The 14,553-nt window shown below is 42.3% G+C and overlaps 1 protein-coding gene across 1 annotated transcript in view; it reads left to right on the forward strand.

Moving 5' to 3' along the window:
• The window catches only part of LHCGR (luteinizing hormone/choriogonadotropin receptor), a gene marked incomplete at its 5' end in the record, with an annotated part of 54,986 nt that overhangs the window by 24,755 nt on the left and 15,678 nt on the right, over window positions 1–14,553 (forward strand). Inside the window, 4 exons of the mRNA XM_008582737.1 lie at window positions 905–979; window positions 1,068–1,145; window positions 9,975–10,043; window positions 13,860–13,934. Coding sequence (XP_008580959.1) covers window positions 905–979; window positions 1,068–1,145; window positions 9,975–10,043; window positions 13,860–13,934 — 297 coding nt within the window. The remainder of the gene's footprint in view (window positions 1–904; window positions 980–1,067; window positions 1,146–9,974; window positions 10,044–13,859; window positions 13,935–14,553) is intronic.

Below are 14,553 nucleotides of genomic sequence, written 5' to 3' on the forward strand. Positions count from 1 at the left end.
ACACACAGGTCACAATTCAGTGTGACCTAGAGTTATAGGTAAAGAGGAGAACCAGAGAGAGCCAGAAGTGAAACCCAGCTTTGTTTCATTGTCACCAGGGTGCCAGGCACTTCATATCAGTTGTCAAGAGCCCACAACTGGTGAATTTTAAAACTCAGTTGGGGGAAATACAGATGCCTGGACTCCTCTGAAGGAGCCTCATTCTTATAATAAAATATTCTTCATTCTCGCCTATCACTTAAGCCTCCTCCCTCTTTGAAGTTAAATAAAAGGTGGAAGGAAAAAAAGGAGATGTGAGTAGCTCCAAATACCAAAAGAATGTTTAATGGTTTCAATGATATACAAGGCAGAAGTTCCTGAATTGCAAGGTAGCTAACTAAAGGGAGATTTTTTAATAATGAAGGATATGAGTTCTCATATGAGATTAATCTTCCTGAAGTGTTTGAATTAAAACCCGCTCCAAAGTGGAGGGATGTTTTCTAGAACTATCAAGAGTATGGAATAAGCTAATTACCAAAATAAAATGGAATGCAATACAACAAGGAAATGCAAATGATTTAACAGGAAAAGGCAGAATGGAAATATAAATGAAAAAGACCTGAAAGTTTGATCCCAGACCCTAGATCTCTAAATAGGAGTCATTAGGGCTGGCCAGTTAGCTCAGTTGGTTAGAGTGTGGTGCTGGTAAATAGGAGTCATTAGAGCAACTTCTCCCATAGCATTAGGGGCTTTTAAATTCTAACAATCTTCATCAGCTAAAAGTGTTACTGATAAAGGCAAACTCAATATTTCTTTAACTTAATATGAAAATTGTATTTACAAATTGCCTTTCTACTCCTTCTTATCTTTATATCTTAATGGCAATCACTCTCTGCCCACATCACCACTCTGCCCCAAATCACAGGAGCATCTGTAACACAGGCATCCGAAAACTTCCAGATGTTACGAAGATCTTCTCCTCTGAATTTAATTTCATTCTGTAAGTACCAGGCTGATTGCTATGCATAACAGTTTCCTATTTGCAGCTAAAATTTGGAAAGTAAATATTTCTCATTTCTTTCCTCAAGGGAAATTTGCGATAACTTACACATAACCACCATACCAGCAAATGCTTTTCAAGGGATGAATAACGAATCCATGACACTGTGAGTAAACTCCCAGATTCATGCTCTGCCACACAGCCTCCTGCATTCTCACTTCTGGCTGGAGGTGAGCTCTTTCTCATGTTTTACTACATTCCTCACTCGCTGGTGACATTCTTCTTGACCTAAAATGCCAAGGGTGGGAGGAGTTGTGTGGGATTGCAGCTGGGTCATATATTCACATGACAACCAACCAACCAACCAATTCAGTTCGAAATTAATCAAATGAGCCCTATGGATTTTCAGTGACCAAATTTCCAACTGATGAAATTGTTCACTGCATTAATGGAATATTCTGAGGCTGGGAAGACACAGCCTGGAGAGGAGTGGCTGTCTGGTTAAAAAAGAGCACAGAAATTTCAAGATTTCGACTAAGAAGAGTTTGGAAGGAAATTCTCTAAGTAGGTAGAGCCAACAGACCTTGCTTTCTTCCTCTGATTTTTCACCTTCTCCCTGGGTCCCTCTCACTTTGTTTTGTTTGTTTGTTTGTTTTTGTGGCTGGCCAGTGCTGGGATCCAAATCCATGATCTTGGGGCCATAAGGCTGTGCTCCAACCAACTGAGCTAACCAGCCAGCCCCTCGTTTTGTTTCTAAAGCAAAACCATCTATGCGCATTCTCACTATCTCTTAATACTTTAAAATAATGTCTTTTTATTTGACAGTCACTCGTCAGGTTACAGGGTTTCATAAGCCCTGCCCCTTTCGTGGTGTTTTCTAAGGCCTTGCTATTTAAAGTATAGTCCATGAACCAGCATCTTCAGCATCTTCTGAGAGCAGGTTAGAAATGCAGACTCTCAGGCCTACCCCAGACCTCCTGACTCAGCATCTGCATTTTCACAAGATCCCAAATGATTCACGTGTATGTAAAGACTGAGGAGGACTGTACTAAGATAACTCAACCCATTCCCTTCCCAGCACACCTGCATGACTTTCTTCCCTCTGGTATCCCTGCCGTCTATCTTCACATGGGGCACCTTCTTTGCCCCACCACTCAGAAGCAGCATCCTGGGCACCATGACTCACTTCTTTATGTCTAAAGCCCAGTGACCCTTATTCTGTTCTGCTCCCCACATCCGTATCCCTCTCACTCCTGTGCTTCAGTTACAGTACATGGAGGATTATGGTGAGGCGGTAAATAAGCTAACCCTTAAAGAAGAAAAGAGCATGGATTGGAATGCCTCTGAAATGAAGAGACAGACCAGAAGCAAGGGAAGAGACCATCTCAGAGCACTATGTTTTGTATCAATGGATTCTAAAAATTGGTATCAATAATACACTGCATTTATATAGCACTTTTACTTCGTGTAGGTATAATTTTACATGCATAATTGTCATGTTACAAAGCTGTAACTGATGTAGCTCCAGCTCACAGTATTGCAATCAAAAGAATACAGAGGAACAACCAAATTAATTCAATATAACTCAAATTCTTTACTTTCAACTCTTGAACACTAAGAAGGAGACTCGTTGATCCTGGAAATACTTCCCGACAGTCTCTCTGCTGCCACCAAATTAATTCAATATAACTCAAATTCTTTACTTTCAACTCTTGAACACTAAGAAGGAGATTCGTTGATCCTGGAAATACTTCCCGACAGTCTCTCTGCTGCTGGCACTTCCCTCACACACCACAGCTCTGCCAGCTGTTTACATAAAGTGTCTCCAACCAGCCACTGCATAATGGGTCTGGAACTACGCATTCATCATGTCTCCTGCCAGAATCAGGCTATTCACAGAGAAAACTGAGTGAGGAAGTACTACACGCCTTGTGATCTGGGGTCTTCCTATGCCTACGTCGAGAACACCAAAGACATAAGATTTATGTCCTCAAGAAGCTCATAATTCAATGGGGGACGGGGGATATGAAAAACGAAAGAATAATATAAACCAGTAGACATCCACTGTGAAAGTGTGTGGTATACAGAAATAAGATCTCAGAGAAGTCCTCTTGGGTGGGAGAAGTCAGAGGAGGCTGCATAGTGGAGCTGAGACTTGAACTGGACCTCACAGAATCAGTAACATTTCTATGAGTAAATGGGATAATAGCAGCTAATATTTATATAGCACTTATTAAATTCCTGCACTGTTTTAATTAAAGTCTCACAGCAACCTTATGAGGTAGGGACTATCAGCCCCACTTTTAGATGAGGAAACCAAGGCAGCAAGAGGTTAAGTATTTATCCTACTCACTCTTGCCCTTCATCTGGAAGAGGAGTGATTAGTCATTTGCTTGGCACTTGTTCTCAGCTGAAAGGGCCCTTCTATAAGTGAAGGATCATGTTGAGCACCCTGCTGGAAAAGGGAATTACACTTAAAGAGGAAAGCCTTATTTTCTCAACTATAAAGTTCAACTCCCTAATTAGAAAATAACGAAAGCAAGCCTTCTCTTTTCATTCTTAGAAGTATTTGAGATTTTGCTTTTTGTGGAACTTGTCTTGCTCTCTCCCAACCCAAATCTTTATCAACTGCGAGCTCATGTAGTGAAAACAAAATACTTCACTTGATGCTGGAGAAGCTCAGTGGGGCTAATGCTAAAACTGTGCATTATAGTCTTATGTCCCATATAGCCACTTTGGCTTTTCATTAAATCTCTTTAAGAGGCCACCTTGAAACATCTTCCCTGTGTGAGCAGGATTTACCTGAACCACCTTTAAAATATTCTATATGACTGGTCCCATCAGTCTCAGAAAGGAGACGACAACCTTGATCAGTATCTGAACTCCACAAAAAGATGGAAAAGTCCTGGCAACTAATTTTCTAAGATGCTTCAGAGCAGGGATGTCTGACAAAGCATGACAAGATCCCAGGCTGCAACCCTGACAAGGCACAGTAGAGAATCCACTGGGTGTTAACATAGGAAGTCTGGGTTTTAGTCCTGGCTCTGCATCTAACCAGCTAAGCAGTCTTAGTCATGTCACCTCGACATGCCTCTCTCTCTGTTTATTCAATCTGATTACTAATACCTGCTTGTGAAAATCCAATCACATTGTGTCAACTTCCCCATTAACACAATTAACCACAGTTAAAAACTAATGTTCAGCAACATAGAGCAAGCCAGTTGTTTTAGACCATCTTTAAAACATCACATCTCATCACCTCCTCTCAATTTTTTTTTTTAATTTGAAACTTTTAACTGAAAAATGGAGTCACTTCCCATCATTTGTCTTTCCACTGACAAATGGAAAGAACAGTATGACGAACACCCCATACACCTTACCTGTATTCACCAGCTATTAACAGCTAGCTACACCCACTGCATCTCTATGTACATGAGTATATACTCACATGTGAGTATGTATTTACAACACATTGCCCTTTTGCCAAACCAGCCAAAAGAAGTTTATAGACATCATGACATTTTATACCTGATACTTGAGCATGTGGCTCCCCAAAACAGGGACATTCTACATAACTGCAATGCCATTACACCTAAGAAAATCAACATGAATTTAATGATATCACCCAACCTATAGTACACATTTGGATGAAAATGTCTTTTACAGATTTTTTAACACTGAGAATCCAATCAACATTTATGTACTGCATTTTTGCTGTTAAGTCCTCAGTCCTCCCAACCTCACCTCCCACATCTCCTTCCACCCCTCGAATTGTCCCCCTGCCTTCCTCTGTTCTGTATAACACTGAATCCTTTGAGGAGCCCAAGCCAGTGTTCTGTATTCATCTGATTTTATTACCATGACAACATTCAGGTCAAACATTTTTATAAGAACATGCAAAGGGGATGATGTGTCTCTCCCACTGCATCAAATCAGGAAGTACATCATGTCACACTGCCCCACCCCTTGACCACTTGTTTAAGGTGGTGACTGCCAGACCTTTTCATTGTAAGGGCACATTTTTCCCTCTGTCATTAATAAGTAAGCCATGGTGGGATGCTTTGAATTTGTGTGTCTATCCAGTTGGCTGACAACCTTTCATCCAATGATTTCAGCTTCTGCTGATTATTCAAAGGGAGTTACAAAATGATTTCAGCCTCTGTTGATTATTACAAAGGGAGTTACAAAATTGTAATTTTTATATTCTATCATTCCTCTACATTTATTATCCAGCACTCTTCCGTAAAAAAAGAGTCTTCTTTTTTTCCCTCTTTCCTCTCTCTCTCTCGTGCTCTTTTGAAGTATCACTATGGAACATGGATTTTTCAAAAATTTGCTTCAGTATATTAGAATCCATTACTGTCATCATTCTTCTTGATGCCTGTCACCCTTTTTATTATTACATATGGCAAAGTCACATAAGTTGACATGAACTTGGCTGAGGTGGAGGGAAACATGAAAACTCAGTGCTGCTGAAAGGCAGGAGGCACACCCATATCGGGGAGAGGGAGCCCTTGACAAAGAGACTGTGAGTGCCCCCGAAATGGGGACCCTGACGTACATTCAAAACTAGGGTGACGGCAGCACACGGTAGTAAACAGGCAGCAGTAATCCATACAGCTACTGCCAGGACATCCACTGGAGAAGTGTTCATACATGAAGGATTATTTATATAAGGACTTCGGCAAAGTGCCCCACAGGGAACACAGTGGCATATTTAGTACCCCCCTTCTTTAAGATGCTGTTTATTTGGTCTTTGATAAAAATTTGCTTACAGAGGGTATAGTGTCTAAAAGAGTATGCTTTGCCCTTCAACAATGGGGCCACTTTTTGAGACCTTGAGGATCTGTAAACATAAATTAAGCTTTCTTCTTTGAAATCATCCAGAAACCAGGTGATCCAAGAGAATTATGGCCAAATGTCGAATACTATTAACATAACCCCAGAAATACTTTTAGAGCCCCAGGAATATTTGGAGTTCACTATAAGGCAGCATTCAGAATTAGAGTATCATCTGCGATTAATATCTAAAGCCTGAATCTTATTTTGAACAAAAAGGTACCATTTTCTCTGTTTGATTCACAATTGCTGACATTTGAGTACAGAACCTAGGCAATGCTTTAAAGTTAGGTGCAGCTATTGTAACAGAGGAAAGGGCAGGGGGGAGCTCTTTATTTCTATGCCAGTGACAAAATCCTCAAGGCAAAGGAAGCCCTCCTCATTTAATTCTGATACCATGATGTTCTGAGAAAAAGAGTTATCTGAAGTGACTCTCCAGATGTTTTTAAAGGGCACTAAAAGCATTGTGCAGGCCTGACAGCATGAGCTCTTCCACTTGTATTTGTAATTTCTCCAAAGTAAGGAAGCCACTCTTTTAATCAAAACAAGGAAGATCATTCTATTGTGTGTGACTGGTAAGAACAGAGACAGAAGCAGCTGAAAAGGAAACGGTGAGCCACGTTCTTTGGATAGTTGGGACAAGCAGGACCCAGGCTATTAAAAAAAAAAAAAGACATTAAAAAATGTCCAAATGCAAAAATGTCCATGATGCTAGCACAGACCAAAGGTGGTCGAGAGCCCTTGGAGAGTGAATACATTGAGGCAGCCCAGGCCACTGACCTGACTTGCTCTGCCCAGGAACAAAATGGTCCCTACCCCAGTGGAGGAGGATGACAGTTCAATTAAACAGGACACCTGTATTTGATAGAAATACTGGCAAGAGCATGGAAAGGGAGAATTTTTTCCTCTGTTCTGGTCAGAAGGCTAGAGGCTATTGCCAAATATAGTAATAATGATGATGATAGGACCAATACATTAAGCATTTATTGTATTCCAGAACCTATTTGTAAGTGCTTAGCAGATATTTACCCTTTCAATCCTCATAACAGCTTTATGAGGTCGATACTATTGCTATATTTTCAGATTAGGAAACTGAGGCACAGAGAGGTTAAGTAACTTTCCCATAGTATTTCAGGTTGTAATTAGCAGAGCTGGGATTCAAGCCCAGGCAGCTGGGCTTAGTGCCTACATGTTTAATCATGAGGCTGCACTTAGAGCAATGGCATTGTGAGCCCAACAAAAGAGTATGAAATCTAATATTTGTCAAAACTAGGATCAGGGCAGCACACAGCTGTGACAGGTAACGGGCATCTAGACAACTGCCAGCAGATTTGCTTTGCAAAAACAAAGAAGAGGCTATTTTTTATTGATCCACTACACATGTAGAGAATGCAATAAGGGGATTAGACTCTGTACTCCATTCTGAGCAACAGGCCATCCGATGTGCAGCGTGAGAATGAGAATCGCATCGCCCTCTGATATTCCCTCGCACAAGGTTCCCAAACTGGCGTGCCCAATACTCACTGAGAGAGCTTATGATAAAAGGGCATGTTCCTGGATACCACTGCTAGTTTCTGATTCAGTAGGTCTGAGTGTGCATTTTTAGCAAGGAACTCCAGATGATTCTGATTCAGTGGATGGAGGAGAATGCTTTGACAAATGCTGACCTAGACTCTAAGAAATCAAATTTAAGGAAGTTCAGAAAAAAGAAAGGTATGATTCCTCCACCTAAAAGAGATCGTTATAAAGGAATTCAACCACTGAAATGTCAGGAGACTGCCAAAGAGAAATATTCTAAGTGCCAAAGAGTAATATTCCACTGAGATGGAGCTGCTAAAGAGGCAACATGGTTGTGTATAAATTACACAAGACAACAGATATAAACCACGTACCTAGCATCTCAGATCCCACAATACAAAAGGGAAAGGAAAACTATTGAAAAATGGTATACAATAATCCCATATGGAACATAGTTAAGAACTGGTGTGTGAGGCTGTAAACTCAGAAGAACTCCAGAAAAAGGCATGTGAGAGCGGGGGAGGCCATGAAGGAGGGCCCTCCCTCCAGGAAGGTCAAAGCTGCCACCTCACCCAGACTGCTGACTGAGCTCCTGCTCTATACCAGGCAATGTGCGAGGCCCCAGAGGTGTTAAGTAATGAATTAAATATGCTCCCACGCTCTCTTTGAACTCAATCTAATGAGGAGACTTTAAGAATTATTTTGTAATCTCTAATTTACACTTGCATTTCCTGTATTTCAGAGCTCACATATCACACTTCAACATGAGTCCCACCTATATTTATTTATGTGCTGGTTTGCCACAGGTGTGCTGTGGGTTGATAGAAAGAGACCATACACACACATATTTTACATACATACATATTATATATATATATGCACACACCATAAGGTGAGGGTCCATGCTTGTTTTATTTATTAAAGGCTAGAGAAACCTTGTGGACAACAGCCACCTGGAGCAGGAGCAGATGGAACATGTGTCTGAACAGTTTCTCAAGTCACAGCCTGTCCCTAACATGGCCATGCAGCTGCCAGCAACCTTGTAAAAGAAAGTCAGGGTCTTGCCAGATACCAGGAACTTAATTCTATATTGCACCATACCCCTTTCTCACTTGGGTCTTACATCGCTGTTCCCAAAAAACTTATACAAATATTTCCATTTAAGACAATGGCTTTCACATTTGTTTGCCTATACCTTATAGTGAGAAATTCATTTACATAGACCCATGTAGTCATCCAATTCATTTAACATATATTCCCAAGTGCCAGGCACCATTTTAGATATGGGAGATTCTGCAATGAACAAAAAAGTTTGAAATCCCTGCTCTCATCAAGCTTATGTTCTCCTGGGGGAGGTACAAAATAAACAAGTAAAATATAATCTTGGGTCACATGGTGATAGAACAACAGAGGAAAAACTAATTAGGGAATGGGGATAGGAAATGCTAGGGGATGGGAGGTTGGTATTTCAAATAGGGCAGCCAGGAAAGGACACACTGCGAACCTGCAGGAGAAGGGTAAGTGGGCCATGAGGACATCGAGGGAGAGAAAAGTAAAAACAACCAGCAAAACTGATGTTCTGGAAGTAGCTCCAGACAAAGTGTGTTCTGTCCCATTTCTGCTAATTCTCAGCTTTGGACAAGTCTGAGCCTATTTCCTTCTCTGTAAAATGAAGGGGTGATGCTTGATCCTCACTAGGCTTCTTTCTGACTCTAACATTGCCCAGCATCTGTGTTCTAAGGAGCCGCTTATGTCTTATTCTGAGTAGAAGTATATGTATCTATGTTGTGTGTGTGTGTGTGTGTGTGTGTGTGTATATATATGCATACACCTATGAATACATATACATGCATATATATTCTCACATATGTGTGTATTTACATGTATATACCACATTAAAATGGCAGAACAAAATTTCATAAACATTAACGCCCTAATACCTTACAACATACTCTAATACTTTTCATTTGTTCTATTCTTTTCTATTTCATTTTTTAAAATGCTGGTTGCACCCAACTAAATTGATTTCACTATCTACTAATGGGTCTCAAAGAACTATATACATACATTGAAATTTTGATTGTATAGCCAAATTTGACATCAGCAAAACCACATATTCATCCAAGAAAAAGGAAAGCTGACTCGGTACTGGGGCCTTCCTCTGGTCTCAGCTTCCAGCAGCCCAGAAAACCTGTATGCCCACACAGGCCTGCAGAACCAGAGAAAAGGCTTAAGTGTTAGTCAGACAGCTCTGGCCTCAAATCCCAGCTGTGCCACTGCTCTCCTTTGACCTTAAGTGAGCTACGTTACATAAAGGTGAGGCTTAGGTTTCTTATCAGAATAAAGGAAATGATGATGAGGATTAAATTATAAAATATACATAGAATGGCTGGTCAAGTATCTGGCACTTAATAAGCACTGAATAAATTGGTGGTGGTGGTGGTGGTGGAGAGAGAGCAAAAAGAGCTTCATCCCTCTTGGCCCGTAGAATCTAAAATGTTAGTGAAACAGAGCTGAATACTACGAATGCCAGTAATTATCTTCGCACTAAAAGTCACAGGAGGAAGAATGTGTGTTTCCAAACTGTGTTTCTTTTGGTTCCTTCCCATTCATAAACCCTCTCTCCTCCCTCCTTCAGCAAACTATATGGAAATGGATTTGAAGAAGTACAAAGTCATGCATTCAATGGGACAACGCTGATTTCACTGTAAGTATTTGCTTATTTTCCCAGCTCATGAATAAAAATGAAATATTACTCTGGCTACCAGATCACACTCAATCTTCAGCAACTAATCTTCACTAACTAACTCAGGGCAAAAAATAAACTTTCAAGTGGCTAGTCCTCAGTGTTTCAGGCGTGTTACTAGGCAACCGCCTGGCTGGATACCTGATTTCACAGACAGATGCAGCCTCAATCCATTGAAGTTGACAGTTTGCTGAAATATTCAACACCCTACTTTATGCCTCCTCCATCTCAGCCTCCCCTTCTAGCCCCCTCGCTCAGGTTGATGGTGTGTTAGAGGCAGCACGATTTCACAAAGAAATTCTTCCCTTGGCCCCACTGCAAAGAAATCGGGTAACACCATTTACCAGCTTAATCAGCCACAATGGACCTGCTCAGAGAATCCCATCTCCCTGTGCTAATGGGGGAGCAGGCTCTTTTTCCACAGGGTGAGGGAGCTTTGTGTTTTTACCACCTACCACCCTAGTCCCCAGTGTTAACAGCCTTTAACTCAAGAGAAACACCCCTACTGCTTCCTTCATTGTTCTCAACCTCTTTCTTCCCATGGCTCCTCTTCTAAAAGGGTGGCACATCCACAAAGCATGTGGGGCTGAGGACATTTGAGCCATAACAGGTAAAGGGTGAGGTGACAATCATCCTACAGTCATGTGTAATCAAAACTAAGAGTGCATGATAAGCTCAACTAAAGCCATCATTAAGAAAAACAAAGTCTTTTAAAATAAATAGGTGGTATAAAAGACAATCTAAACCAATGCTTCTCAAACTTTAACACATAAAAAGATAATCTGCAGACTAGTTAAAACACAGATCCCCAGGCCCAATTCCAGGGATTCTGTTACAAGCAAAAGAAAATGGACAAATACAATCTGTTAGCAGGAAAGGCATAAGGTTAGAAGGGGTAATCCAGGGCTACAGACATTAATGCTGGGGTCGTCTGAATACAGGGGGTGTCTGAAGTAGTTTATGGCTGAGCTCACCTGAACAAGGGGGAAAAACAAGAGGACTGGATATAAAATTAGGAGAAAACAGAAATGAGGAGGAAAAACCAGACCAAAATCAAACAGACTTGGAAGACAACCAGCAGAGCACATCCTTGGAAGGTCAGGGAAAGCAGAGTTCAGGAAAATTAGGAGAAAACAGAAATGAGGAGGAAAAACCAGACCAAAATCAAACAGACTTGGAAGAAAACAGCAGAGCACATCCTTGGAAGGTCAGGGAAAGCAGAGTTCAGGTGGGAGGACTTTAGGTGGTCAGCAGTGCCTCAGCCATTACAGAGATGCCAAAACGGGTACAGACTGTGAAAAGTCCAATTAGTCAAAATTCTGCATTCCCCTGTACCTCACTGTTGCAAAAAAGAAGAAACCAAGAACACAAATCAGTTTGTCAAGAACATGAATCGATGTCATTGATATGTCCTTTCAACAAACATTTATTAAGCACCACCTGAGTCTGCATGGTAGAGTGGGCCTGAGGACATGATGTTTAGGCTGAGCCTAAAGGATGATAAGGGGTCCACCATGACAATAGTGAGGGGAAGCACATTATAGAAAGAGGAAGCAGGATGTGCAAAGGTCCTGAGTTGAGAAAGAAGAGAAGTTGGTAAGTTCCAGGAATTGTGAGGAGGCCAGTGTGGCTGGAGGGTCTTCAGCAAGGGAAAGACTGGAGAAAAGTCTGGAGATGTAACAGGAGCAAGCTGTGCAGGACTGAGGGGCCATGGGAAGGAGTCTGAATCTCTTCTAAGGGCAAGGACACCCAGAGAAGAGTTTAAGCAGGGAGGGGGGAGTAGTTTTCAAATCTGTCAAGCAAAATTTTCAAACCATCCTTTCAGACTTTCCTCATAAACAGGCCTGTCCAAAGTTGTTCAGAACAATGACACAGAAGCCCTGCAAAGTTTTCAAATATCCTGCTTACTATGGCGGGACAGGAAAGGGAGGAGCAGACCAGAAGTTTGCCCTCAGACACCTCCAGGGGCCCAGAGTCAGTTCCTCCCATCGCCAGAGCTCTCCACTGAGAAAAGCTTGGTGGAGTTTGTGGGTTCTTGCACTGTGCTTCAGAAGGTCACCCTGCCTGTGCTTTTCACATCTACAGGGTCACATCACTTGGGAAAGTTCTCAAAAGTGGCCCCAGGAAAATGCAGTATATGGATTTAATTTAATTTTTGACCAAGTTACACAATGCAGAGTTATCAGTATACAGAAAGATCTGGGTTTTAATAAAACACATGAACTGCTCTGTTGTGAAATTTGAACAATTAATCTGACCTAGCTGAGACGAGGATAATTTGCTCACAGAGCCCACTTTCAATTATTTGTAACCATAACTGAACATAGTTAAAACAAACTGAATCAGGAAGAGCCATGGGGGGTTAGGAAAGAAAATTTCTTTTGATTTAGATTTTTTAACAGCAATTGACTCTGACCACCTCATCCCTTTGTAAACAGAAATACACCCAGGGGATGGGACGGTGTGAGGCTGACAGGTGCATTCTGATGAAAGGGCTGAGGGTTTCCTAGGAACGTGCTTAGGAGAAACATGTGGAAAACAGCCACCCAGAGAGTGAGATACAGGGGCCTTTGCAGTTTTTAAATGACAGGCGTGATGTGGAGACATGCAGAGAGACAATGAAGAAGATGTAAAGCTATGAGACGAGCGCAGGTAATACCTAGTCATCCTGCTGGGGGCGGGGGCTGGGAGGGCAGCAGTGGGCATTGGAGTTATTTGTTTTGCCATGTAACACTGTGTAACACTGTAACAGTGGCACAGAATCATGTTCCTGTGCTTGCAACCATCACACCAACAACTGATGCCCACTGTGCCCACTGACTAGGGTTTCCCAGAATGTTCTTTGAGTCTCCACCCTTCTTTTATAAAAAGAAAGTGCTTAATACAAAGGCTGGCAGACCTGAGCTCAGGGATTCCTCTTCTAGCTCCCTTGTCCACCCAGAGAAAGGCCTGTGTTTAGAGACACCAGCTTCAGGGCCCAGACAGGAGGCTGCTCAGCAGAGCCAGGCTGAGTCGTTCCTGAGGAACTTAGCCTGAGCTGCTTTGAGCTAAAGGGAACAGAGCTGATGAGGCACCATCAGCTACTGCTATAACAGCCTTTGACTTCTTCCACCCTCTTGAGACACTTTTGTTTCCATAACACGCACACCTAGCAATGCTCATCTATGCTGCACAAACCCGTGGGGCACCAGGGCATAGGGCAGTTTTCCACAGAGGCAGTAATTCCTCCCCTTTCTCACCCACTGAAACATACATAGCTGAAAGAAAAAGAGTGCAAATTACGCTATGAAAGGGGTAACTTTGAATGGACCCTACCTTTTCTTTTAAGTATTTGCAAACTTCAGTATATTACTATTAACAAACTGAGATGTCCAAGGAAGGTCACAATGGCTGAGAGTCTGATACAGAGCAAGCTGCACTGTGACCCTTCAGCCTTGCCACTTAGAGCAGCATTTTCAACCTTAACCAGCTGTCTGGTAGTAAACTTCCATAACTCCAGAACAGGAGGGGGTAAGGACTTTAAGCTGGAGGACAAAAGGTTCCACCAAGTATGGGGGAAATTTCAGAGAAAAGATGTGGTCAAACACACACTTCAGCAATTTTGCAGTTTCACCAAGAACTAGCGTGTCTTTTTCTCCACTCTCTCTATAGTTCCTCCCTTTCCCCTTCTAAACCTGCGTTCTATGCACACAGGTTGGCCCAAACGTGTGTATACATAGCTATGAATGTTGACACATGAGGAGCAAACTCCACTAAGGAAACTGTCCTTCCCCACAGGGAGCTCAAAGAAAACGTACACCTGGAAAGGATCCACAACGGAGCCTTCTGGGGGGCCACAGGGCCGAGCATCTTGTGAGTACAGTGGTTCTGCCTCCCCTCCCCACCCAGTACACCCCAACTGGCCGGCCTGCTTTGGGTGTCCAGCCATATCATCCCCAGCCTGGTTTGTGGGGCATCAGCCTCTGCATCTGAAAAGGCTGCTGTTGCAAAGAACAAAAGTATTAGGGCTGCTGTAGTAAAGTACCTCTAACTGGGTGGCTTAAACAACAGAAACTTTGCCTCACAGTTCTAGAGACTGAAAGTCCAAAATCAAGGCGTCCGCAGGGTCAGTTAGCTCCTTCTGAGGGCTGTGAGGGAAGAATCTGCTTCAGGCCTCTCTCCTTGCTCCTAGTATATCCCTTCTGGTGTGGCAGCGTAACTTCAGTCTTCACGTGTGTGTGTGTTCTCTGTGTGTGTGTCTCTCTCTCCAAATTTCCTGTTTTTATAAGGACACCAGTCATATTGAATTAGGGCCCACTCTAATGACCTCGTTTTAATTTGATTACCTCTGTAAAGACCCTATCTCCAAATAAGGTTCTATTCTGAGGTACTGAGGACTTTTTTTTTTTCCTTTTTGTCTTTTTTCATGACCGGCAACGGATCGCAACCCTCAGTGTTGCGCCCGTACCGGCCCGGGACCGGCAACGGGATC

Source organism: Galeopterus variegatus, unplaced genomic scaffold (genome assembly GCF_000696425.1).
Source record: "Galeopterus variegatus unplaced genomic scaffold, G_variegatus-3.0.2 Scaffold2712, whole genome shotgun sequence".
Classification (NCBI taxonomy): domain Eukaryota; kingdom Metazoa; phylum Chordata; class Mammalia; order Dermoptera; family Cynocephalidae; genus Galeopterus; species Galeopterus variegatus.